Raw genomic sequence first — 26,452 nt, 5'->3', positions numbered from 1 at the left:
GAGTGTGGTTTTTGTCCTTTGCCTCCAAAAGCAGCATCCTATAGCACTGAAGTGTGAAGCTGTGAAGCTGATCCTATTCCAAAGATGTGGTGGTGCTGCAACTTTTCTTTCCCCTGCAGCTCTACTTGGGACTTTGTCAACTTAAACATGTATCAACACCCCCTGTTGCAAAATTAAACCCTTGTACTTGCTTCTGACAGGTCCCTGTAGTGCTCAGATGGCTCTCAAGATGCAGCTTCATGCACAACATTTTGAGGCTGTTCCTGGGTGCCATTGTGAAATCCACCAAACCTCACAAAAGTTTAAGATTTCTCCCCATTTCTTGAATTGTGTGAAAATGGCTAAAAGGTTCAAAGATCCTTTTAGATAAGAGTAAAGAGTCAGGCAGACAAGCAGTGGTACTAAATAATTAAGCCACCAAGTTAAACCCCCAGCTTTTCTTGAGACTTCAGTAGCCAGTGAGTTGGGCAATAAAGTCTGTCCATCCATTCTTTTGCTGTCTGGGAAATTGAAGATGTTTCCAATTAAGTGTTATTCACAGGGAAACTGGTATGAGGAAATTACTTCAATTGTGGAAATTACTTACAATTGAGCTTGTTTTTCCCTGCACCTTGAAATTCTCTGGAACTGCTGCTATAGCTCTGTTTTTTCCAGTACAGCCTGTGAATAACCAGATTTGCTTTCTGATTCACATTAACTGTAGATAATCCCTTCTGCCTGACGTGACCCATGTTGCTCATATGTGGTACCTTGTTTTCTTGATGTACCATGACTGCCAGCCCTTGTGTCCTGCTTTATATCCAATGCCCAACCTTCCCAGGAAGCTTCCCATCTTGCTTCAGCTTCAGGATGCAATGATCATAACAAGAAATTGCCTCCAAAGTGCCATAACTGAGTGCAACGCCTGGCGCCTGGTGTACTGCCATGCCATCCACCTTGAGATCCAGTTTTCCATCCAGCTGTTGCCCCGTGGCTTCCTGCACTGGCGCGTTCACGCTGCACCCAGCTCCTGACTGCAGCGTCGCTTCCGAAGCAGCAGCTTTGCATCCATTGATCTCCCTGTGGTGTCCTCGGCCCCTGAGCCACCTCACTGGAATTCAGCTGCTGCAGCAAGGTGTGCCCTGGCCTTTGTGGTTGCACTGCATTGTCTGTGCCTCTTCAACAGTGAAGTGCTTCACACCTCTGTTTCCACCTCCTCTGAAACAGACGTTCTTTTGCATGTTCTCTGCCCAAGGGATATATATAGGGAATATCCTCTTTTATCTCTCAGCTGGCGCTCTGCCTGCATGTCACCCACCCCCCCTCCCTTCCCTTGCAGACTCTGTGATTGTGTGTGCTCCTTCCTGGAGACCATGTGCCTTTCCTATGCATATTAATTAGCTGTATTTAAAAATCCTGAAAATAATCCTTTAATGGGTTATTTTTAGCCTTTGTCTTGTAGCTCTGGGAGCTGGCTTCTCTCACTGCAAAGTCATAGGCTTTCTGTGGGCTTTGGAAAGGAAGCATTACTCTATCTCTGCTGGTTCACGTGTGGGATGTGTGAAGGCTGGTGATGGTGTGTTGTGTTGTGTTGTTTTTTTTTAATATGGAGAGCAAGAGTCTTTTTGACAATATTTCAGGCTGAGCCAACTCCCATGAGAAATGGTTTGATAAAGAGCAGTCACTCATATAGCCAAACTTACTTGCAGGTAAAAATTCAGGGAAGAATTTGGGGAGGAAGGGAAAAGCACTGTGTGTTCATGTGTACTGTGTCACTGTTTGCTTTCTTAGGTGGTTTCCAAGTTGTCACAGGTGACAGGTATGATGTCTGTCTGTAATGGTAAGAAGAATTTGTTTGTAGAAAAATCTGGAAAGAATTGTCAATGCAGAGAATGAAGGATCAGATAATGCTGAGGCCTGGAACAGCAGAAGGAAAAAGAAATTTAAAAAGTCAAAATGCAAAGTTGTTCCTCCTGGGATGAGGAGCAAAACCTTTCACTGTAATCTGGGATGTTCTCAATCTGAAATAGGTAACAGAAAAAATGGAACATACAGTCAGCCATAATACACAGATCACCAGTGCAGGGTGAGAAAAGCAAGTGAAAATGAAATGGTTGTGCTGAGTCAAAACTAAGGTCTGTCTGACCTCATATCTTGACTCAGTTCTGATCAAGAGCAAATTCCAACAGAAGTGCAGGAAAGTGAACTTTGATACTTCACAAACATACCCTGAAGTGATCTGCAGCTTCCTGAGCCATAGGTGGTTATCTTGGTGTTTAATAGGCCTTGACATCCATGAGGGGGGGTTGTTCTCTGGAATTAGCCCAGTCACTTATTGAATCAATAGCGGCTGTCAGGGAGCAGAGCAAGCTCTGCCAAGGAGCCTCATGGTGCTGGCAAGGCATCCATGCACTGAGAGGCTGTTTCTGATGACCCAAAAAACATGTCAGTGCTGTGCAGAGATGGGAGAACACCTCTGAGATGTGGTCTGTGGTTCTGGTCCACCTGTATTCAGGAGGGCTTGTCTCAGGGGAGACAGGAGTATTGAGGGAATGGATGGAGAGTTGGCATCAGGAGAGGTGAGAGGAACTCAGCCGGGCAAAGTGGAAGGTTGACAGAGGGGATATCTGCTGTCCACAACACATCAAGTGGTTGGTCAGCCTGGGAGGAAAAAAAAGCTGTTTTTCCTGGAGGACAAACCTTGCACAAAAGCCCCACATAAACTGATACCTGCAATGCCTGAATAATTTCTGACAATGAGGTCCTAGGAGTAGAAAACATGTTTATCTGCTGAATAAAAGGATGATGTTTTGTGTTTGCGTGCAGTTTCATGTACCTGAATCAGGTACATGAATTCATGTACCTGATGTTGGAGGTCCTTTGCTGTCCTGTATTCCAGAGCTCCTGTGGGATCTCTAAGTCTAGGGTTGAATTTACAAAAACTCTTTCCTTTGCTCTGTTATCTGTTTCTAGGGCAGGGTGAGTGTAAAATGCCACGGAATCAGGAAGTAAAAAGCCTTTCTTAACTTCATGGATGGGAGTTACTCATTCACATTTGCTATGCTGTTTGAGTAATGATGAATAGAAATTCACCAAAAGACTTCCTATTAAGTTTTCTAACACTGTTATCCAATGACCTTTGGCCACTGGATTTGCTGTGGAGAAATCAGAAACAGATTGCAGCGTGTTGGAGCACAGTGTTAACAACAGAGGGACGCCAGTCTTTTGATCTAAAGATTGTTACTGAACAAAACCCAAGTAACTAAGAGTATTATATTAAAACAAAGGAGTGGTACAGTCTGCAAATAGAGTCCTTTGTGCAGTAATTCTTACACAGCAAAATAAGAGAAGTACCCTCAAGAGAGAATCTTTGAAGATACTCTCTGTTGCATGCATCGAAATTCTTTTTGCGCCCAGTTCTAGATGGCTCATCTTGTCCTTTGTTTGGGTACACATCCCGTTATTACTTGAGGCGCTTTATGGCTGTGGGCTATTTCTACACTAATTAATGTTCACATCAAGGGATTTCCCTCACAGTTCTCTGGCATTTTTGCAAGCGTTCTTTTAGCTGTGCGCTGATACATGGTCACGCATTTTGTACACTTTAGGCAGGCACATAATTTCAAAGAATCCACAGATTCTTGCTATTAATGTGCTCAAATCTTAAAACCAGTGTAACTTGAGCAACCATTTATGTCAGACCAGTACTACAGTCTGCTAAACCTCATGCCAAACTCCCACACTGTACTTCTACTTGTATCACAGCAAGGTTAGGTTTTCAGGTTCTCATTAGATATTTTGCAACTGAAGTGGAAATTTTCCACAGGAAAAAAATCCTTCAAATCTTTGAATGTGCACCAGCCATCAACTTGTGGAATTAATTGCTTTGCTGTGAAGCAGATTTTGATGAGTTCAGTGACAACAGTGAAAAATTCACTGCCACATCCAGCTGACGTTGTTACACTGACTTTTTGTTAGCTTAAATAATACACAAATGCTGCTTTTTTCAAGTGTGTCCTCTAAGAAAACCTTTCAAGATACTGCCTCAAATATCCTCCAGATCCTTCTCATGCTATTTCTTAATAGAAGCCTATGGGTTAAGCACATGCAGACTTCACAGAGCACAGTGTGTAGCCCTGGAGATGTTCCCTCTGAACAGGTTATGTGTGGTGCCAGATGCTGGTTAGCTGCATCAGGAAGATGCTCTGCCCACATCCTTTTTTTTACCCCTGCAGTAGAAACTTCTTGCCAGCTCAAGCTGTTGGGAAAGGGCAAGGATGTGCTCTGGTGTGGGTCAGCTCAGAATCTGGAAGTCTTGCTTTGTTTTCAATAATAGTATCCGACTGACTTCCAGAATGGTGAGATTTGAACATTAAGGTTCATATGTCAAACACTCACAGTGTCTCCCAAATGCTGAACAACCTTTGCCCACCCCTGTGTGTGCAACTTGCCAGGATGTGCAAAGTTCCCAGTTTGGGGAATCAGTGAGGCTGAGCAGAGCCAGCCAGGCACAGGGGGCACAGCAGTCTGCCCAGAACAGATCAGAAAATTAATACAAAGGATGAAAATGCATTTGTGATGTGAGACATGAACTGTGACTGTGAGGAGCCTTCTTCCTGGAGGGAAAAAACACCTGATGTGGAGGGTCTGTAACCTCTGTAGGCATCATGAGATTTTAACTGGCTCCTGTTGAGAAAAGGCTGTACTTCAGCTGCTTGACAAGCCTGATTTTTCAAAAACTGATGAGTCAGGCTGGAAGAATAATGAGATTGCTTTTAAATAATGAGTTTGAGGATCTTTTTCCCTGTCTGCAGTTGTAGGGTTTTATTTACTCTCAAGCTTTTGTGTCACTCATAGTTTAATATTTCCAAGCCCTGACCTTTTTTGTTTTTCAGAATGGTGAGAACCACCCTTAAAAATAAAGGAAAAATAAAACTTGGCTTATCTTCCAATCTTGCAAAAGTTCCAGCATCATGAAATGACTAAGAGTGGGCACTGCTGCATTAAGTTCATGCAGAGCGTTGCTACAGATACTTAAGGGCAACTTGCTTTTCAGAAAACATAATTTTAAAATTTTTTGCAACTTAAATGTGAAGCAGACATGGATCTTCATTCCACAGACATACCATGCAATTGATCCTGTTGACTGCTCTGGTCCAAACAGTTGGCAGCATCCTGGTTTTAGTGAGATGGCTCACAGTAACCAGGTACAAAACATAACACTCAAATCAGGACATCCAGGTAAAATGTCCCTGAGATATAAATGTCAGCCCCACAATTACTTTTGCATTCTTGCCCTGCTCTTTATAGGGACAGAATAATTTTTCCACACCAAAGTGGAAATGAATGAATGGGATTCACACACTTGAATGGGATTCATACACTTGACCTTGAGTCTATCACCTGTGGTTCTTCCACCAGTGGCTGCAGGAGTGCTGGAGGGAAGAAGCAAGGGAGAAACTCGAGGGATATTTTTAATCCTGGGCTACTTATCTGCTTGTTCAGAGAGACCGAGCAGACCTCCAGTGTATTAACCAATTTGTTCTCAGACAGGAACAAAAAGCTAGACAGTGACACTCCGGTTTTGGAAGCTTCTTCCAGACACTATCTCAGCTGTGCTGTAGCTCTTGTGTTGTCACAGCTAAATGTGGCATCACTCCCACTGGAGCAGTGTTCAGAGGATGAACCTGAGAGTTTTTCTTGAAATACATGTATCAAGTCATTCCCTTAAAGTGAAATTGAGAAATTTTGACTTGTAAGAGGAATTTTCTTGGGCTGCAAAGTGCCCAAGAACGTTAGCAGGAGAGGAGGTGGGATGACTACTTACTTCTGTGATGTATCAGGGTTGATCATTTGTCTCTGTTCGTCTGGATCCCCCCTGCAGCAGGCAGCCCACACCAGCAACCTTGCACTGTGTTTTTTGTGATAAAATTGCAGACTTGGTGAAGACAGAAATTCTGCAGTCGGAATATTAAGTTGAGTTTTGCAGAGCAAGTGAGGGGAAAGCGTCGCCGAAGATACCATCTTGTGGCAGTACGAGGCACAGACCAACAGAGCCGGCAGATCTAAGCTGTGTGAAGCAAAGCATCAGTCCTACCGAACAGCCGATCGTACACTCCTCCCTTTCCAAGAAAAGGAGGAAATGCCACCGAGGAGCAAGTCCCGATCCTGGGCTCCGATCCCGCTGTGTCCTCGCCCAGGAGCTGCGGGGAGGGGACACAGGGAAAGCGCCAGGTTTACACTGCACTCACCCCACCCAGCGGCCGCTCCACGACATCCCTTGCCCAAAACAACTTTCCCTGTGAAAGGATGGCGAGATCTGAATGCGGATCTGGTCCTTACCCCGGGACCTCTCCCAGATGTGTCCGTGGCCACATCCAACCCGCCTTTCCAGTCCACCAGAGAGCTCTGCCCTCTGCCACCAGCCCCCTGATGCCCAGCTTGGCTCCCGGAGCTGCCGGCGGCTCCCATAGGGCAAGAGGAGGCGCGGAGGCGCAGATCCAGCTGCGATCCGTGTCCTGCAGGAGGACCCGCTCAGTTCGCAGTTAATCGCAGAGCTGGTTGCAAGAGGTGATCCAGCTCCTGCTGTGAAGTTGTCCTGGTTGCTTTCGCTCATTTATAGCAATGCCAGGAACAGAGAGTTCAAATTAAATGAGGGCACTGTAAAAGATTCTACTTCCTCTCTTTAAATACACAACCAGTACATTTAAGGGGGCTGAGGGAAAGCTCCTGGAGAAACAGGAGAAGTTGAACACTGCAGAATGGCTGCCTCAACCCCTTTGTACAGGCAAATCCTACCGTGCCATGGTTGGGATCAAACAGTTTTCATCTCTTGACTATTGCTCAAGGCTGGCCAGAGGGACCTTTGCTGCAGCAATACCTGTGGGCCAGAGGTTATTTCAAGAGCTTTGTAGACAAGAGACATCAATTCCAAGATGGACCAAAAGAAACCCCCCAAAAGTGAACTTTCTTGGACTTAGTGGTGAGTGTGCAGCATTCCTTATGTCATCAGCACTTGCAAATAAAGCATGTAGAAAGCCCAAGTGCATGTAAGAAATCCAGTGTGCTTTTGATCCAGGTAAATTAAACCTAAATGTATAACTAGAATTGCATGTGGGATTATCAGAAAAATATATATCTAGCTTCTGATGAAATCACCACATTGAAAATTTTGAGGTGCAAGAATATTTGAAAAAGAAAATAGAGAAGCTGAAGATGCTTCATTCCTGTAATTTATTTTCTTTAAAAAAAAAAAAAAAAAAGAAAGGATGAGATGATTGCCAAGTATATCAATACCTTCAAAGCAATTTTTGCCTACATGTATTTTGTTTCCTTTCAAGTTTCTAGATTGTCTTTCCACATTTTATGCAGCAAAAAATCCCCATCTTTCTCTGTCTTCATGGTCTTCTACAATGCATGTTAAGCATTTTGAGTGGCACCTGTTATAGGATCAAGCTGGAGATTTAATAAATCTTTGGTTTTGATTAATGTTCTTTTCCCTTTTGCAGATTAATCCTTAACTGCTTAATATTCAGTGCTGGCTGCCAGCACTGGAGAGGCACATCTTATTTAAGAAATGAGACAAGTTTAGCTTTGTGAATGAGGAATGTCTAGAAATAGTAATCACTGGTCTGAGTAGGAAATCCATTGCACAGCCATCCATGAATTCCAGTTATCCAGTGGATTTTGAACTGAGGTGGAGATGCAGATGAAGAGTTTTCAGGAGGGAAAAGAGTATTACATGGGACTACAGGGGTCATGGCAAGGAGTGGTGAAGTTGTTCTTCAAGAATGTACCCAACTGTGCTCCCACTTCCCAAATGAGCTTTACAGCCACTATAATCTGTTATAGCTACATGTATAAGTGACAGATTTTTCAGGTCAAGAAACAATTGGTACTTTTGGTTTCCTACATAACAGGGGCTGTACATAACTTTTCACATTGTTATTCTGCACAAAGCCTGTGAACTGAGCCAAAGCTTTAAAAAAGAAAAAAAGCAATTTTAAAGATCATAGCTGAGGAAGTTAACATTAATTTTGTGATTTTTATAATTTAGTCCGTATTAATCCATTTAACTTCATAATGTTAAAAAAATTATCGCTCTTTGAAGTCTGCAATGCACTCAGAATACCAGTGTCATGCTTGTCTGATAAAATGGATTTTTCACAAAAACTTGCATTGGCATTAACTATCCAACTGTCCTCCATTGACTGTATCCTGTATAAATGATACCAATTCCAGGCATGGATTTCTGGTATTGACATGATAATCACTTTTGCTTTTGTTCCTCTGGAGCTTCTTCCTTATTCCTAAACCTATTCAAAAAGTGCGTTATTATAATTCCTGGTCCCTTTTAGCAAGCAAAACTCTGCTCCTCTCCAGTGACGAAATATTTAACAGCAAATGGTGGTCTTTGCAAATGTAGGGTTTTGTACCTGCTGGAACGAAAAGTCATTAATTTGCCTGTAGCATATAAGTATCACTGATATATATATTTGCTATTTTGTCCTATTCTGCATGTCTGAAGGGTAAAGAAACACCTTTCCAGAAAAGCAGCCTTAATGTTTTGGGTTTTTTTCTTTTCTATTCTTTATACAGAAGTAAAGTTCTTACTGACTGTGATCCTGTTGACAGTGCAGCTTCATTGATAGCCAATAGTTTGTTTTATCGACTGCCAGACAAACTAATTAAATCAGAAGAGTGCTCCTGGTCAGCTGACGTAAAAACAACAAGGCTTGTCCTGATCAAGTACATTTTGTAGCCATTTTACTAATCTGCCAAGAGTAAGAACATGGAAACAAGGTACTGCTAAGTGGACTGGAGTGCAAAGTTGCAGAAAATCAACGCTCTGCAGTCAGTTTGCCTGTTCTCCCTCTTGGTATCCTTGGCATATCCTTATTGGCTTTGTTACTGGGTAACAGCACACAACAGCTCCGGTGCCTCTGAGCAGCAGGATCTATGTCTCAGGTAGCCACTCCCTTGGGCTTCCAGAATGTTTTATTGCAGGCACTCCACTATTTTGGGCAGCCTCCTGAAGACAACACAGATGCCAACCCAGGGGTGCCCAGGGAGGGACAGAAGTGAGGAATAAGCTACCTGTAAGCAGGAATGGCTTGTCATGGGGACTGAAGGAAGAGATGTGGTAGCAAGATACAGGGACAAAGTTCAACAAAGGAGGAATTTGGCACTTAGAAATCTGACTGTTGGGAGCAAGGCTCTTGGAGAGATGAAAAGATCCTGTCCTCCTGTGAAGCCAAAAATGGCAAAGAAAACCCTGGCAATGGGAGCTTACACTTGGGAAACAAGTCACTGAACTGTGGAATTAAAATTATCCTTTATTCTCTCTGGCAGCATCTCTGGATATTTTAGGACCTCTGTTAAACATGTGGAAAGATGTCCCAGTTTTCTGGAATGTGTTTTAATACCCCATCCCTTTGAGGTGTGAAGTGTCTCCCCCTATGAAATAGAAGCTTTGCTGCTGTTGTTCTCCCTCTTCCCTTCCTGATCTAATTCCCTGTGCCCTGATCTAACTCTAATTGCCCTTCCTACTCCTACCCCAGTGACAGAGCAGCCATGGCAGCACCCATTGCTTGGCACTCACTGAGCATTAGGATGAAATATCATTAGCCTAGAAAAACTGTGAGTGTTACTGTGTTAAACACATTTTTGCTTTTCTGAGGGCATGCAGCGAGCAGAATAAATAAAATAAGAGTGTGGCTGCAGGGGAGGGAAGAGGAGCAGTGTCCATGGAAGGGGATGTAGAAGAAGAATGCACAGAGATCTAAGTGCAGTGTCCCATCTGCTGGGAGAGGTGAGGCCTGACAGTACCAGCTGGTGCTCTGGGAGGGCCTAAAGCAGCTGCACCCAAAGTGGTTGTGACCCTTCCTTCTTTCCCCAGACCTCTCCTGGAAGAGCGGTCCTGTGTTCCTTCAGGATGTTCGATAATCCTTGTCACCATGGCAGAAAAGGTGAATCATCACACATCTGAAGGGAGGGAGGGAGGGATTAAATAATCTCCTCGCGGGCAGATGGAAACCAAAGGCCATACTTGTCTCCCCAAAATGTGACTGACAGTTCTGGTGTCTGCTATTCTACTACTTCAGATCTTAACACAGTTAACCAAAGATGTTACTAAAGCATGTAGTAATGGTTGCACTGGGACTATCTAATGTCGAGGGTGCTGAATAATTAAACTCAGCACAGACTTCAAGCACTCAGCATCCCTGGAAATGTGATTTATGTACATTAGTATTGAGTCAGGTAAAATGTTTATGCTCACACCTCCAAAGCAACAGAGAAATTCCCATCTTTTAGAGTTGTTTTCAGCAAGTGAGATGTATGTTTAAGAAACAAACACTGGATCACATTTTGTTTGTTCAGACAAGATCTGTATTTTTGTCCACAAGTCAAGTTACTCTGCAGAAGCTCACGTGGCCATCAGAGAAGCACAGAGGCAGCACACGTGTACCTATCAGCTGAAGTTAGCCTTTGTTCCCAGCTGAAATGTGGTAAGAGCAGGATTTTTTCAGCACTCTTTATTTTTCCTCAGTGTTCACAAATCCATTGACTCTGCAGTGGGAACCCCTCTGTGATCACGGTCTTCCTGCAATATTTTTCTCCCTTCCGTTTTCTTGAAGTTCTTCTGTTGGACACCACTGGATTTATTGCAAAATGAGGGTGTATAAAGAAGTATTCACCTGACCAAATCTGCCCCTTCTCTCCCTCCACACACTGTCCTAACTAAAGCTGTATTGCACTTACATTGTACTTTTGATCTCTCAATGCTTACGGTGCTCTAAGTTTGACTGTCAGGTGAACATGAAATGCACAACACCCTCAAAAAAGCGAACAAGATTTGTTACAGCTTTTGCCATCAGGTGGCTTCTGGCTGCTGCCTGTTTGGTGAGGTTGGCAAACTCTGAGTGAATAGGGAGTAGCTGAGTGGGGCACATTTGTGAAGTGTGATCATACTTGTGGGACAAGTTGTGTTTTACAAAAGCCTTGGGGGCGGTGTGGAGTGAAAGAAGGGCTGAAGTGTTCACGCCATGGATTGTGTGGAGTCTTGCTAAAATAAGTCCTTGTGCTGCAGAGATGTACAAGTGCAGTATAGTTACCCTCAGCAGTCTGTACTCAACAAACAAATGAACATTTCACTTTTATTTATTTATTCTGAGGTTGGGGGTGAGGGGTATCAGTGGGCTCTTACACAAAGTATTCATTTAAATGCTTTGTAGTTTGCTGCTGCTGCTCCTCTCCCAGCTCTCCTCTGGCTCAAGGCCCTACTTGCTTAGCTGGGTTTCAGCTCCTCTTCAGGCTTAGGCAGTGCTGCTTTGCAAGTACAGCCTTCTCTGGGGGATCACAGAGGCAATCCACTCTCCAGTGCCCCGCTTGGCCTCTTCCCACGTGTAGCGGGGCACGTAGCCAAAATCCTGCTGTGCTTTTCTGTAGGAGAAGGTGAAGGGGGTGTTGAGCAGCGTGACCAGGTGGCGGTTGGTGGAGGGCACGTATCTGACAAAGGGCCGCAGCAAGAAGCTGACGACCTCCAGCAGCAGCGAGAAGTAATAGAGCACTGTCAGGGGCATGGGGAGCCGGGGCTCGATTCCAAACCCCAGCTCCTTGGTCAGCTCGTGATTCAGATCAGCGTAGCTCATGTGAGGAGTGTCATCTGAGATGTAGTAGAAGTTGCCCCTGACGTGCCTAGCTTTCTGCGGGGCTCGGAGGGCTTTGGCTGCCTGCACGTGTGCCCAGGCGATGTTCCCCACATACACGGGGTTCACCAGAGCCTCCTTCCTGGAGAAGCGCAGGTAGATGTTCTTGTTCAACAGGCACTTATCCAGATGGCCTTGGAGAAACGGGCAGCCTTCCCCAAAAATGTACATGGACCTCAGGGCACAGGTCATCAGAGTGCCACCATCCTTCAGCACCTGGCCGTCTGCTTTCAGCACAGAATCCTCTGCCAGTCTCTTGCTTTGGGCATAAGGAAATTTGGATGTGCTCTCATAAGCTGTATTTTCGTCCCCGTTGAAAATGGGGTCCCCTCTGCAGTTTGGGCCTGTCACTTCTATGGTACTGGTGTAAATGAAGTGCTGGACGTTACAGCGGACACATGCCTCCAGCAGCAGCTGAGTACCTTCAGAAAACAAACATGAAAGGCATTCTAGGTTAGAGCCTCCTAACCAGGAAAAAGTGGGGGTTTCAGATCAGAAACAGCATCTCTGACCTGAGCTTAGCCAGATCTCCCTCCCTGCAGCTAGAAGAATCCTGTCCTGAACAGGGCAGTATATTCAATGACACTGAACCTGCTCTGAATCGGTATTTAAGTAGTATCATTGCACCTTCCAGAGTTAAACAAGGGTGAATGTTTGATCCTAATTGTGTGTTGTGGGGACTTTTTTATGCCAAGAATCAAATTTTTGCCCTTCCTTAACTTAGCATGGAGACTGACCACATTCAGGCACTTGTGCCAACCCGAGTAGGCTTAAGGCAGAGAACCTCCACAAGCTGCCCCTCATCTGGGCTCTGTGGTGAAGCCCATGTTTTTCAGGTTTGAGGATGCTCTTGGGTGGTTTGCCAAGAAGGGACAGAATTATTAGGGGACCTGAAGGTCCACTCCAAAATCAGTGCACTCACACACCCAGTGCAAATATATCCAGCATTTGACTGATGAAAGAGAAGGGCTTGGAGAGAAACATGGTGAAGCAAGGCATGATAGCATGTTGTCAAAGATCATGAAGTGCAATGAGAAAAGAGAGGCTTGTGTATGTATGCCTCTTTTTCTGGCATAATCTGCCTTTTCCTTGCAGTAGTACAGGATTTCTTACATTTAAAATCCTTTCATGCTTTCATTGAGGGCAGCAGAGGTCAGCTGTTCAAAGTCTATTGAAGAGCCAAGAAGGTTAAACAAGGAAAGCATACTGAAGGGGGAAATAAATACTTTAATAGGTTGTGTTGTTATAGTTGCAATTAGAATCTTCTTTTGCTACCCAGCTTTGAGGCAAAAATTGCCTTACTTGTTGTGCATGGTGTAATGAGAGAAATTAAATGTAAAAAGGCCAGTGACTTTGGAAGAGAAGACACAGCTCAAAGACATTTGGAAACATCTTTGGCAAAGGAACATTAAATTAAAATGACTGATATGGTATCAGAAGGGTGTAGCCTGAAATCCAGGGCATAAAATCAAACACCAGCAGTGAGGCACATTAAAGATCTTCCAAGTCTGCTCAGTCTGTTACAGCAACAACTGAAGGCAGCACAATGCGGACCAGGCTAGTGTGACTGAAACGAATATAATGAATTAAAGAGGTTCAGAAGAGCCAGGAATATTGGCAGCAAAATATGGACTTGTTAATGAGTGAAAAATAGGAACAATTATTAAAGTGAATATTGTTAGGGCACCAAAATTCATTTTCAAGCTTGAAAAAGAAAGAAATTGAAACAAATGGAAAACAAATCTGGATGAGGCTTTCAGAAACATTAAGGAACTGCCCTGAAAAAAAGTTACACAGACAGGAATAAATTAATGTGAAAAATGAGTTTATGCAAGTCACCCTGTTTAGATGACATACAAGCCAGGGTCATCTGGAAAAAAATGTATTTATTATATTATTTTTAAAATAATAGCTTTATTCTTGCTGTCAATACTGTTTGGAAAATGAGGGAAAGTAGTCAAATAGAGAAGGTCTTGATGAAATCAAATGAGATACCAAGTTTTAGAAAAAGGCAATCATAAAATTATCTTGACAGTTGGTATTTGTTCAAGATGAATTTCACCCAAACAACATGTGGTTTATTTGCAAATCAGAATTGTATGTAAAAGTTTAAAGATTCTACAGTAATGGGAATCTGAGTATCTTTCATTTAGCATGTAATAAAGTAAATTATTACTGTATTACATGCTTTATTCAGTGAGAGGGTCCCCCTTGGTTTGCTTGCCCTTCTGGCTGAGGATGTGGTTCACAGAAGGTATTTTGTTTAGATCATAATTAATTATTTTCTCAATTCCCTTCCTTTAAAAAGTTTGCTTTGTGAACATCCACATCTGATTCTTGAAACATTTATATTATAGAAATATTTATATTTATATTTATATTTATATTTCACAAGTTCTATTTTCTAGGAAAAACAAAACTTTCATCCTGCAAGCCCATGAAATACATAGCAGTGCCTTGGCTGGTCAGAAAACCAGAAGAGCATCAGAATGGAAATGGAAGAAAGCAGGGAAGAGAGGACAGCAGTATTCACTCACTGACCTTGTGGCCTGTTGGCTCTGGGAGCAGGACTGTGGATGGTATTTGATTCTAGCAAATCTTATCAGCTAATCCTCCCTGGCCCAGTGGGCTTTTTTCACCCATAGGCAGATACTGTTGGCAGGGGAGTGAGTACTGGGGAGTCAGAGCTAAAGAGCTTTCTGGGACGTTTTATTAGTAGTTAGATTTTTTTTTATTATTTGTTTTTTATTTTTCCCCATGGTAAAATGTGTTTAAGCAGCACATTCTGCTGTGCAAAACCAGATTGTAGTGGGAGTACAGTCATAAAGACAGAGCTTTAGAAATCCTCTATCTGAACTACCAACCAGGAATATTTTCATATTAGCCAGTGCACAGGTTTCCAGGAACTTGCCTTTCTACTCTTCCCTCCTGGCAGGGGCCTAAGGGGCTGCCCAGTGGGCTCTATGCTTTGATCACTGCCAATTTGTGGCTTTGATTGAGCCAAAATGAAAGGGTCTGGAAGCTAATGGTACAGGGAATGAGACACACTAAAACAACTAAAATGCCATCCCACTGCTTTTAAGGTACATGTAAGAAACAACTCGACTGCCAAGAACACTCTTTTCCTCTGAACACTGGTGAGCAGCCAATATTTGTGAAAGTGATGCCTGTACAGGTATGTTCCTTATTTTTCTGTGAAGCCCTGTGTCTGTGGCAGAGAGGAACAAAGAGCTGGGAAAGCTGTTCACGTAAATAAGAACATCTTCCCCAAATCTGCCCCAAGTTGTTGAAGCAACACAGCCAGGGAGGCCAGTGTGCATGCAGGTTAGGCAGTGCCAGTTCTCTGAATGGCACTGAGGGTTTTGGCATCACGGACAGGGAGTGAAGTTGTTCTTCTAGGAAATACATTTAAACTTTCTTGGTAAGTGATGCTACATGGGCCATTCCTAAGTCTAAACCTTCTCCTTTCACCTGATCTTTCCTGAAGAATGGGGATTCCTTAGTAGAAGGGAAAATCCCATCACTGAGTCATTGAAACCCCTCCCTCCCAAAGCTCTGTGTTTGTTGGGGAATTTTAAACTATAAGCTCAAGGTGGGAGAGCACTTGTTCCTCTCAACTGCCTTCTTGCACACACAAACTTAAAGGCAAAGGAAGGAAAAGGAGAAAGAGAAGAAGAGAAAGAATAGCAAGAAGAGAGCCACAGGCTCTGGGATGCTGTCAGTACAACATTTCTGTAACTGCAGCCAAAGTCTGCAGTATTTGTAAACTTTGGAAAATGTACCCAGGCAGGGATGCCCTGTGGGGTGGGAGAATAAGAACCAATTTCTGAGGTGAGCATTGGGATTTCAGAGGGGAATTGCTGTCAGAAAGTTCCACTGAGCATGGGTTTATGACTATCACCACTGAAGGCAGAGCCTGTGCAGACCTCAGCATGGGCATACATAAGTGTTGACAAGATTGAGCGATCCTGCACTGCCCTGAAGTGGAAGACTGGGTGTGGAGAGGCCCAGAACTTCTTGGGGCTGCACAGACATGGGATTTGCACCCCTAGGTATGTCTGTGCAAGATGCAGGACGGCCCAGGCAACCTGGCTCAAAACAAACACAGCTCAGGTGCTCCCTCCCCTGAGCAGACAGTGATCAGGACACGGGTATGGCTTTGAGGAAGATGCTTCCTCTGCTCACCTGTTACATTGACTTCCCAGAGCAGCTTCTTCTCGATGAGACCCAGGGTGTCAATGAGGGAAGCCGTGTGGATGACAAGGGAGACGCCCTGGCAGGCACGGTGCAGGAATGTCACATCTCGGATGTCCCCTTCCAGGATTTTCACCTCAGTCTTCCCCTTGAACTCTGCAGGGGCAGCAGAAAACAGAGCACAAGATCTTACAGGCAGCCTAAGAAGAGTTCTGGAAGGGTGGTGAAGAGCTGACCCTGCCTGGCAGGTGCTGACTGTCCAGGAACCGCAGGGTTGTTTTAAGACTGTGAAACAGAAGGCATTTCCCCAGGACTCTACTGTCCAATGCTAACTACAGTGCTACAGAGGTTTATTTTGCATTACCTGCCATAGATCTGGAGCCAATATTCAACGTGTTTCTTGCTATTTTATTTTTTAGAGAGATGTCTTTTCCACTGCTAGTAAGCTTCCTTGAGTTGTGGCTGTGTTAAAGTTCACAGAGGAGTAGCTTTAGCTGTGCGTGTTCTGGTGGCTGGCTGGCTATAGACGCGTTAACCCAAGAGCACTGAACAGGCACTGCATGTTCCTGTCTTCAAGCTGATGAGTGATCTCTCTCCACCCAGAGCATGTGAGCACGGGGATGTGTTCATACCTACTTTCTGCCCCTTTACCTTGCCTGTATTGCAGCTCTTCTAATAAATCACATACAATTCTGACATCTTTTTTTGTACCTTGGCCAGGACTTACAGTGCCTCTTCCAGCTCCATCTCTGGCTCCATTTCAGTGTCTGTGCTGTGGGGTCATTTTTAGCCTGCACTCTTTCTGGTTCATACCTGAACTCTCAAGAGTGTTCTCCTGAGCTACCTCAGCCTGGCTTGATTAAATCCTGCTTTTTAAGCCCTGTCCCTCCACAGCAGCTACAGTGTGTGACCCCAGAGGAGCTCTAGGTCTCACAGCAATCCTTCCCTAAGCTGTGCTGGGCAGAAGGATTCTTTCTGCAGCTCAGAGCTACACAAACATGAGCCAGCACCAGACAATCACTTGGAGAAATGCACAGTCCAAGGCAATGCTGCTGTCGGGGGAACTCGGCTGGCCTGGCCGCAGCAGTGCCAGGGGACAGGAGGGGACTTCCTCCTGTGAGGAGATGGTGCCATCCCAGCAAGTCCTCTGGCAGCCTCTGCTGTGGCTGCACTAGATGGCTCCCCAGGCACAGCTGCTGGGCAGGGACTCTGCGGCTCAGGCAGAGCCTCTGTCTTCTTCCAGCATAATCAAATGCCCCTTTTAGATAAGAGAAGAACTTGATTAATTTGTACAGCTTTTAGCTTCAGCAATGACTGGAATCTCCTAGTATCCTAGTGCTTTGTCACTAGCTCCAAAGCAGGCAGTATTTCCTCCCATGTCTGTAAGAGGAAACACTGAGAGAGAGAGCTGTTGGATCTGGAACTGAGGGGGAATATGTTTTAAAATGGTTTTATCTCATTTTCTCTATAGCACGCAAAGAATGTAATCCTGTATCAATTTAACGATTATTCTGATAAAACAGGCTTAAGGGGCTTTTTTCCCCCCACCACTGACAGTTGGTCTGGGATTTAAGGTTTGTGAAACATTTGCTGAACTGTTACTAAATCTAGAGTTGCTGCCCTCCCAGCACAGTCCTTGCCACATGCTCTCTTCTGCTCCTTTATGTTACAGACTGCATTCATTTCCTAGGATTCCATCTTCAGAAGCTTCGCTCTGACCTCTACTTGAATGGATGCAAAAGTGTCAGACTAGGGCTGGGCTTTTTTTAAGCACCTGGTTAGTTAGATTTGCTCTAATAAATATTAGTGTCTGTACTGCCCTTAGGTTGATGTTCTCCATGAACAAGGCTTTATGGGGTTGTAATAATCCCAAGAACAGACAGAAATAGTTTTCACAACATAAATTATGGCATGTGACCTCTTCAAAGTCATCACAATGCCCAGGAAGGGGTTAGGAAAATGGAAGTCTTACACAATGCAAATAAAAGCTTTCAGGAAAAGTACAGAAGAAGCCTGTCCCTTTTAAAGCTGATCACAAGAAATCTGCTGTCTAGTGCTTTGTGCCTTGTTTGGGCTTGCAGTCTGTGTGTGTGTGATATGAGTCAGGAAATCTGCTCCTCTATTCCATTTTAGCCAGCAGAAGTTGCCATGGTAAGTACAACATGGGCCTTGCTCTCTTTAGCAGCATCAGCTGCATGTCAGGAATCAGCAGATTGATCTTGTTTTGCTTTGGGTGAAGAGAAAACTACAGGTGAGCTTGGAAGAAAAGAGAGTTAAGAAATGACTGACAGACAGTGGTTTCAGTCTGAGATGGCCAGCAGAGAGAACTGCTCTTGATTTCCATCTAGACAAACCATTGCCCAGGCAGCAAAAGAACACTTGTGGGTAGGTCAGAGGGGGAGGAACAGAATAAATTTAAGTCAGCTCTCCATTTTTGCATAAAGTGATTATGACAAAGAACCTACTCACTGGGAAAACTTGTCCTTCTTCACCAGTGGTTTCTGTGTCCTCTGAGCTTTAAATCTCCCTGCTTGCTGTGGGTAGTTTTTGCTTGAAAATGCAATGATTTCTCAATAAAATTCAGTGTCCTGTTGTGAGCAGTTTTTGACTCAGCAGTACAGTCAGACTATTTGCCCTAAACTTGAGAACAACATAGGAGTTTTGATTTCTCCAGAAGCGACAATGCAATAGTGAGCAACAAAAAAAGGATTGTGTAAGTGGGAGCACAGGAAAGGCAGAAAGATAAATCTGACTTGGAAGATGAGAGGTAAGAAACCCAGGCACCAAAGAACTGCGTTCAACGTGACATCCATTCTCAACACACAATGGAACTGGGTAGGCTCCAACTCACACCCCTGGACGCTGACTGGATCATCCCAGACTCCCTGGGGCTGTGGAAGACCACAAATGCCACTGTCCTACACAGACTGAGTGTGATGGTCAAGCTCTCAGCAGGACAGTTGTTGGGACAAAAGAGGAGTGCCCCTGAGTGCCTTCTGGCACAAAGACCTGGGACTTGCACGTACTGTTCTGTCTCCCTCCCCACAGCCCTGACTCTGCAAGGATATTGCAAGTGCAAGGTGCTCAAGAGATTAGTGAGGAAAAAATGCACTCAGCTCTGCTCCTGGCTGTTCCAGAAATCCAGATAACATCTGCTCGCAAGTAAAAGTCCCTGTAGTAAAAATAATGCAGGTCAGAAGACTCCAGCCCCACCCACAGGTTTTGTAGCAGCCCCGCACTTGGAATACGAGTTACTGAGACAGAGAAGGGCTTGGAAGGGAACAGCAGGGAAATGTTTTGGGTAGTTCTGAGCACAGGGACTGGCAGGACACTAGAAGAGATGTAGCCACAAGGGCTGATGCAGACAGAGGAGCTGCCAGTCAAAATGCAGGGGTTCAAATCTGTTTAAACACATCTGGAATGTCAGCCTATGGTCCCTACTACCTGTGTACGGGGAAGAAAAGGCTTTGGTTACTGATTTTTCCCTACCTCCTGTGCTGCTCAGATAGGCAGAATGAATGTTAAAATAATAGGAGAAGGGGTGTGTGGGCAGTGCTCCATGGAAGAAGAAGGGAGGATAAGGGAAAGAGAGCCTAGAGCTTGCCTATTAACAAAAAATCCCCATCAAAACATTTGCTGCAGCCCAGCCAAAATGTGCCCACACAAACAATGGTTTTCACTCCCCAGGATGCTCCATTATCCCCACACAGCTCTTCTGGCCCAAAGCAGTGTAGATGCCTCTGCACTGCTGCAACAGTGCTATACCACACACACTCCTGCTGCTTCAGCCTCTACTGTAGCTGCAGGTTTTGGGTTTGTTTCTGTGGAAACTCTCTGGAAACCAGAGCAGGAAGGGCTGCTGCAAGGCTCAGGGGCATTTAGAAATCCTCAGTGAAATGCTGAGTCAGATTTAATGGAGAAGAAGTTTGTAAAATGGAGAAGAGTTGTGTAAAACCATGATAAAGGCTTGTGCAATTTGTACCAGGTGTATTGTGCACTGTTGCTATCCCTTGATGACACTTTAATGCTCTAGAGAGTGATTGAGACTCTTCAGCAAATCATACAGAGATATTCCTTAAGGGTTCCCATATAGTTTCCTGCATAGAGGAAGAGAAGTCTTGCAGTGAAGATGTGATGGAGGAAGTTACTGTTAAGTACATATAATGTAAGGACTTATGAATCTGACTGAATTTAGGCCCCCAGATGCCCTAGATGCTTAGAATCTCAATAAATAAGACATTCAAAATAAAACACTCTGAGCTGCTTTCCCTGCCATGGACTGTTTCTGACACTGGGCACATCACTCCTTTGTGCTGTCTCCAATCCATTCAAGAAGCTTGCCTTGCACTTTGCAAATGGGTTCTGTCTCCTCTGTTTAGCATTTGCTTAAACAGGAAACTGCAATGATGTTATTAACAGAAGCAGTTTTAAAAATACCTCACCACAGCTCTCAGCCAGAAGATCACTATTAATCAAATAAATCACAGGTTGAAGAAAACCATTGGAATTTGCACCCACAACTTTGTCACTGCCTTTGCTGTCTGGCACACCAGAGCCCAGCACAGCATGCTCTGGATATCTCTTCCCTCCCACCCAGTATAGCAATGCTTGAATTTTCCTTTCCCCAAGAAGAAGTGTGAGATTTTTGCACTAATTTTGCTCTGTGGGTTTTGTTGTAAGAGAAATCAGGTTGAAGACAGCCTGTTTACTGCAAGAACAGTATATAGAAGCCTCAGGGCCTGACAAAAAACCCTGTTGTTTTCACATTTTACATCTGATTTCTGTGCTGCAGGGAGGGGGAGGGATAAAACAAGGCTTCCTTGAGATAAAACCTCTGTCTGCAAAGCTGGTTCAGATAAGGGGTAAAGGTGTCCCAGCTACCCTCGTGGGACTGCAACACCCCCAGCTGCAGCACACAGTCCTCAGGAAATGGCACTTACTTTCAAACCTGCCGAGTGCCTCAGCGCTGAAGGCTTTGTCCAGCAGCCGGACCTCAGCCAGAGCCTCCTCTTCTTCCAGCAGCAAGCACACAATCCTCTGGCCAAGAAACCCTCCTGCCCCTGTCACCAGGCAGCTCACCCCAGCCAGGGACATTGCTCTGGGCTGCTCCTCGGCGGTGAATCTGCTGTCTCTTGAGCTCAGTTCTCCTCCTGCCTGAGGGAAGGAACATATGACATCAACCTCTGGAAACACTGCAAATCAAAGGGTGTTACCAGAAGGAGAGGCTACTGAAAAACAAACTTTAATCCCTACATCAAACAATTTTTAAAGCATGCCTTACTTTTGCTAGCTATTCCTATCCAGAAGTACTCTATGTATTTTTTCCATGCAAAGAAAACATTCCAAAAAATCATTACAAACCACCAATTCAATTAACAAATCTGAAAATGCTCAAAATTGACTTCAATGCCAAACAAACCCTGCAAAAGTCTGCCTTCAGTCTCGGTTCCACCTCCCTAGCACTCAGAAGACTGTGGGGGAGATTTGCCTGTATTTATATCCTGCTGGGCACCACCTCGGTCATTTTGCTCCCCCCGCTCTTGAGTGCCTCCTTTGCTACAAAAGAATGTGATGCTTCCACACCACTCCCACCAAGCAGGAAGGCTCTGGAGACAGTGAGGTCTGAGCCTAGATGTGGTCCTGCATCCCTAAATCCCCAGAGAACAAACCCTCATGTTCATAATTCTCTTCAGCTGCACTTGTTTCTGTAATACAGTGCCAATATTGTGCCAGTATTGAAAGTAGGGAGCATTTAAATTAAATGTAAATAGAGGAGAAGCTATTTAAAGTAGTTTGAGGAGTGAACTCTGCTGCTGTATATTTTCTGGATAGTGGACTCCCCCATTATAGTGTGGGTTTCTCACTCTCTGCAAGATCAGAAACTAACCCTGGGGACTTTGTATTTGTTCAGTGTACTACAGGCATTTGAAGTGATGAAATTGTTTAATGTACCATCCAAGTTAAATTCAAGCTGCAGGAGGAAAAGATTCACCTCTGGAAATGTCTTGTGCAAGAGTACCTGTTTAAAGTAAGGCTGTTTGTGCCTCTGCAGTGATCTGTGTTACTACAGCTTTACATCTCCAACACGCAGGGAAATGCCCAGGTGTTTCTCCCTGGAGCTTCACTCCACTTCCAGCAAAACTGTTTTGTAGTGTGAGACCAGGGCAGGGCAATAGCCTGAACCTCTTGATGCCAGCACTGCCCTCCTGGGTCTGTCAGGACACGCTGGTTGCAACTGTTTTTCTGTCTCTCTCACACAGGGATAGGCTGACATCCCTGCTGAAGCAGGATGATAAATAGGGAGCTGCCTTGAGTGACAAGGAATTTACAAAGAAGGCCAGCAACACAGTAAATTAGGCTGAAATCACTGGAAAAGGGATCCCTGATTTGGGGCATAGCTGGAATGGATCTCTAAAAATGCTTTGTTTCCATTCGTGCCACTAACTGCTAAGCTCCTTTTTTTTTTTTTATTCTATCATGGGTTTTGTGCACTCAGTAAAGAGAGCTGTGGAGAAAAACTGTAGAAGAAGCATCCCCACACTGTTACTTTTCCAGAGCAAAACTGGGCTTGCAAGTGACAGGAGGAAAGCAAAACCATTTCTGTTGGAGAAGAAAGGTTTCTAGCTGACACAGATGACAAAGTTTTGGCAACTGTTTCATTCCCAAAGTCCTTGAAAATCTGTTACTTACCCCAACAAAGCTTTAAAAAATTGTTATCAACACTTCTTTCCTTGGCTTTTCACAGTCAGGACCTTGACATTGCATATTCTTATCAGAAGCTGCTGCAAATTAATTTTGTGCACTTTGCAATGAAAAATAACTGGCCAAATACTGCTGCTCCAAGTGGCATTCTCTGTTACAGGGCATCCTTTTTGCTTTCAAAAAGGAAATAAAATGCTGTAAAGAGGCATTATAAAACCACACAGCACCACATAGCCTCTTAGGACAGAAAACACTGTTGTACACCAAGCTTGCCTATCAGAATGACCAAGATTAGCAAGGGTAGTGCATATATGAGAATATGAGTGCTTCATAGGAGACTGCAGGGAGATTTACTGCTGCTGTGCTTTGTCCTCTCAGGTACTACTCAGACAAATGCTTGGCTTAGTTTGAGGGAATTTTATACATCACTGCATAGCAGCCCTCATCTGAACTGCTGTGTGTGAATGTCAGTGGTCAGATATCAGCAATTTGCTCAACTCCAGCTCAGACCTGCTGGTCTTTCCTGCAGTCTCACCTAGAGACAACGTTTTCACCTCTTGTTTCGTGTCACATGGCTGCTGGGGTTGCTGAGTGGCATGCCAGCTCCTCCTGTACAGACAAGACTGGCTCTGGGGCTCCCCAAAGGACATGGAGGCAGATGCTGGAATGGGCTGCACACCCCAGAATGGTGCCAATGAGCAGCAAGGCCAAAGTCCACCAGACCCCTGACCACCAGGAACAGCTTGATGAAATTCAGAGTTATTGCACTGGTAGGGGACCTGCAGATTGAAACACGATTGAGCAGCATTGGAAAAGTTTACCAAGCTGTGTCAAGGCATAGACATTTTAAACTATGTTGATGTCTTCCTTCTCTTTGACTTCATTGTAAAATGAAGCCACCACAATTTGGTATTTTGCTGTAGAATGGACTGCATTACTGAGAGCATCATTTTAGAAAATCAGAGCTTGTGCATTTTGATGAGCATTGGAAAATGCTATATGTGGACTAAGTGGATAGCTTAGTATATGTGCAATATACCATGTGCCATTCCAGCCTGGCCCAGGAACAGCTGCTCCTCTGCTTTTACTTGTGCCTACTGTGACAGATAATTTGCCACAATGACTGGCAGGTGTTAGAGAATGTATTTTCTTAGCCTAGTCACAAGGGGGAAAATGGATTGGGAGAGAGTGTAGTGGACATGAGAAGGCAGAATCAGAATAAGAAATAGTGAAGAGAAAATTCTCAGCAGCATTAGGGAAAAACTGTATCATGGTACTGGAATGGTTATATGCAATAGCATTGCAGGGCATGGAAGTTTTATGGGATAAAATGTACTTTTACAGAGGGCAATGCTGTTTAATTATGGAATCAGGTAAACTGATTTTGCTATCAGTCAGGGTATCCAGAAGTAGGAAAGAAAGAACAGATCTATTTGTCCAGAAAGAATTTTAATTCAGGAAAGGGGCTTCTGAAGTCTGGCCTGTTGCCCAGATCCATGAGAACTGAAGCAGAGAAAAGCAAAAGCAGCAAAAGCATGCTCATTATTTAATTTAGCTGGACCTTTTGATTTCCAAATATAGCGTAATTGTGACCAAACACACACACACACACACACACACACATTCAAGTCTATGTTTCTTCTCACATGAAAAACTAATGTGTTTCTCTACCACTGTCTGCCTGTAAGCTGGCATGCTGGCAGCTCTGGGAGACAGGCTGGACTTTGAAATCTAGATTTACTCAAGGAAAACTTCTGCCCTTCAGCGTGGGAGGCACTGTTCCCTCCTGGAAACATTTCCCTCTCTTCCAGTTATATATTGATTAGAGGGGAAAAATATTTAAATAATTAACTTGTGGACAACTGTCCTGTATTGGACTCTGAATAAACACAACTTCTCATAGTGGAGAAGAGTTGTAAGACACTTTTATCATGGTATGAAGAAAACCACCTTAAGGGCCTCAGTGTTTCTGTGTCTTCAAACCTGACAAAGAAAATATCTCCTATTTCAGTAATACCAAAATTCTTCCAGTAGAACAGAGAAGGTGATTGTAAACATTTCTGACATTACCTCCAAGATCAAAAAGGCTTCTTAAAGTAGTCTTTGCCATATTAGACAGCACATGATTTGGGCAATTATCTAGAAACAAACACTGAGTCTCCTTTTCCCTTTAGTTTTAGGAAGAACTCTATTTCCTCAGGTAAAATTAATGAGTGATTCATATATTTAAAGGCTGGAGAAATTTGCATCATATGCTAAAGAAAAATGTTTATGTTTGGATCCCTTTTGTAGATAAACTACCCTAGTAAGTAGGCTGATTCTCTGTCCCATCCTCCAGGGATGCTGGGAAGCAGCGGGGTTTGATTAGTCCTTAAGTTGCATGTTTACAATCTTTGAGGACAGTTTTTTGGTGAGATTTAACCTTGCTTGAATGTGTATCAGACATCAAGTACAGAAAGCAGAACTGGGTGCAGACAATGGGGCATGAAACTTTGGTGTGCATTGGCTTAGGCTAACCCAGATCATAGAAAACATTCAATGTCTTGGAAAGACTGGGCTTGTTAAATAGACTCTTATCTGGATTGAACCCTGTGATTCTCACTTTAAGTTCACTCTCCAAATATCTTTGTTGTTCACTCAGAAAATGCTCTCTTACAGCCTTTCACAGAGATACACGTGCTGCTTCTGCAGCTCCAGGTATTTGGTCATGGCACCAGAGTGGTATGGCAGGGTACAGATCTCATGTGCAGCTCCCATTTTATGATTCTGTGACATCCTCCTACAATTCAGATTAAAGGCAGCCTCGGGAGATCTCTGTGCCAACCTCTTCTCACAGCAGTGTCAGAGAGGTTGCTCTGGACCTTGCCCAGGCAAGCTCTGAATATCTCTAACAAACGAGGTTTCACAAATGCTATGTTGCAGGGTCTGACTGCCCTCACGATGGTTTTTTGCCCCACTGATTTCTGCCTGAAATTTTCCTCATTGCAACTTGTGTCCATTGCCTTTCACCCCTTTACTGCACACATCCAAGGAGTGGCCTGGATCTTCTCCAAACAGCAGTAAAAGGCAGTGATGGGATCCCCCCTCCCCCTGCCTTTAGCCTTCGCAGGACTGAGCACTCCCAGTTGTCTCATTCTCTTCTTGTACATCCTTGAAATCCATCAACGTGTGTGATGTGCTGTAATTCCTAAGTCTTATCTGCTGGGCTGTCAGTCTGCTGACAAGGTTTATTGTTACTGGAACAGAGAGGAAGGCCTCCATGTGAAGGCCTCTGGAAGATCACTGCAGACGCTGTTATCTCTGAGAGAAACTAAAGACTAAACAGAGCGAGCCAGCAGGGTGAGCTTCTTCCTTCTGCCTTCTTTGGGCTGATTTAAAGTAGGCTTTATGCAAAAGGTCACCTTTTGGTAGCACGGCTCCCCCTGCACGTGCCGGGGAAATGCCTATCAGGGTATCTGCTGGCTCCAAAGCAGGGGGAGGCAGGGACTTTGCACCACTGAGAGCTGGCTCTTTCCCCAGAAGTGGTACTCTGCTCCACCCTTTCACTGCTTTGCATTTAGAAGCAGTGGGCAAGGACTGACCCCACTTTCAAAGGGCAGCTGGGGTGCCTGGTAGCTGATTCATCTTATTTCTTTTACAAATACATCCAGGAAAAGCCCAGTCTGTGGAAGATAGCAGCCACAACACTTACTGCCCCTGAGCAGGAGAGGTGTGTGGATTGGGTTGCAGTGAGACTTGGCATGACAAGTGGAAAAAGCAAGGCACGGGGTTTTCCATGTCTGGCTGTCCAGTGTAGCGGAACTTTGGAGGAAGACCCAACATAGGTAATGCCGTGGAACAACCAGTTTAAAGAAAATGCATTCAGACAA

General features: G+C 44.3%; 1 protein-coding gene across 1 annotated transcript; it reads right to left on the bottom strand.

The window, feature by feature from the left end:
- Positions 1-11,121: 11,121 nt before the first annotated feature.
- Positions 11,122-25,637, bottom strand: LOC119707772 (3 beta-hydroxysteroid dehydrogenase/Delta 5-->4-isomerase-like). Its single transcript, XM_038153170.1, has 4 exons — positions 24,230-25,637; positions 20,822-21,035; positions 15,873-16,037; positions 11,122-12,109 (listed from the first exon to the last, which is right to left on the bottom strand). Exons 2-4 carry the CDS (start codon positions 20,973-20,975, stop codon positions 11,295-11,297), a joined length of 1,134 nt encoding a protein of 377 aa, XP_038009098.1. The 5' UTR covers positions 20,976-21,035; positions 24,230-25,637; the 3' UTR covers positions 11,122-11,294.
- Positions 25,638-26,452: the final 815 nt, after the last annotated feature.

Source organism: Motacilla alba, chromosome 1 (genome assembly GCF_015832195.1).
Source record: "Motacilla alba alba isolate MOTALB_02 chromosome 1, Motacilla_alba_V1.0_pri, whole genome shotgun sequence".
Classification (NCBI taxonomy): domain Eukaryota; kingdom Metazoa; phylum Chordata; class Aves; order Passeriformes; family Motacillidae; genus Motacilla; species Motacilla alba.
Note: the sequence above shows the minus strand (reverse complement) of the source record. Positions and strands in the feature narration are given on the sequence as shown.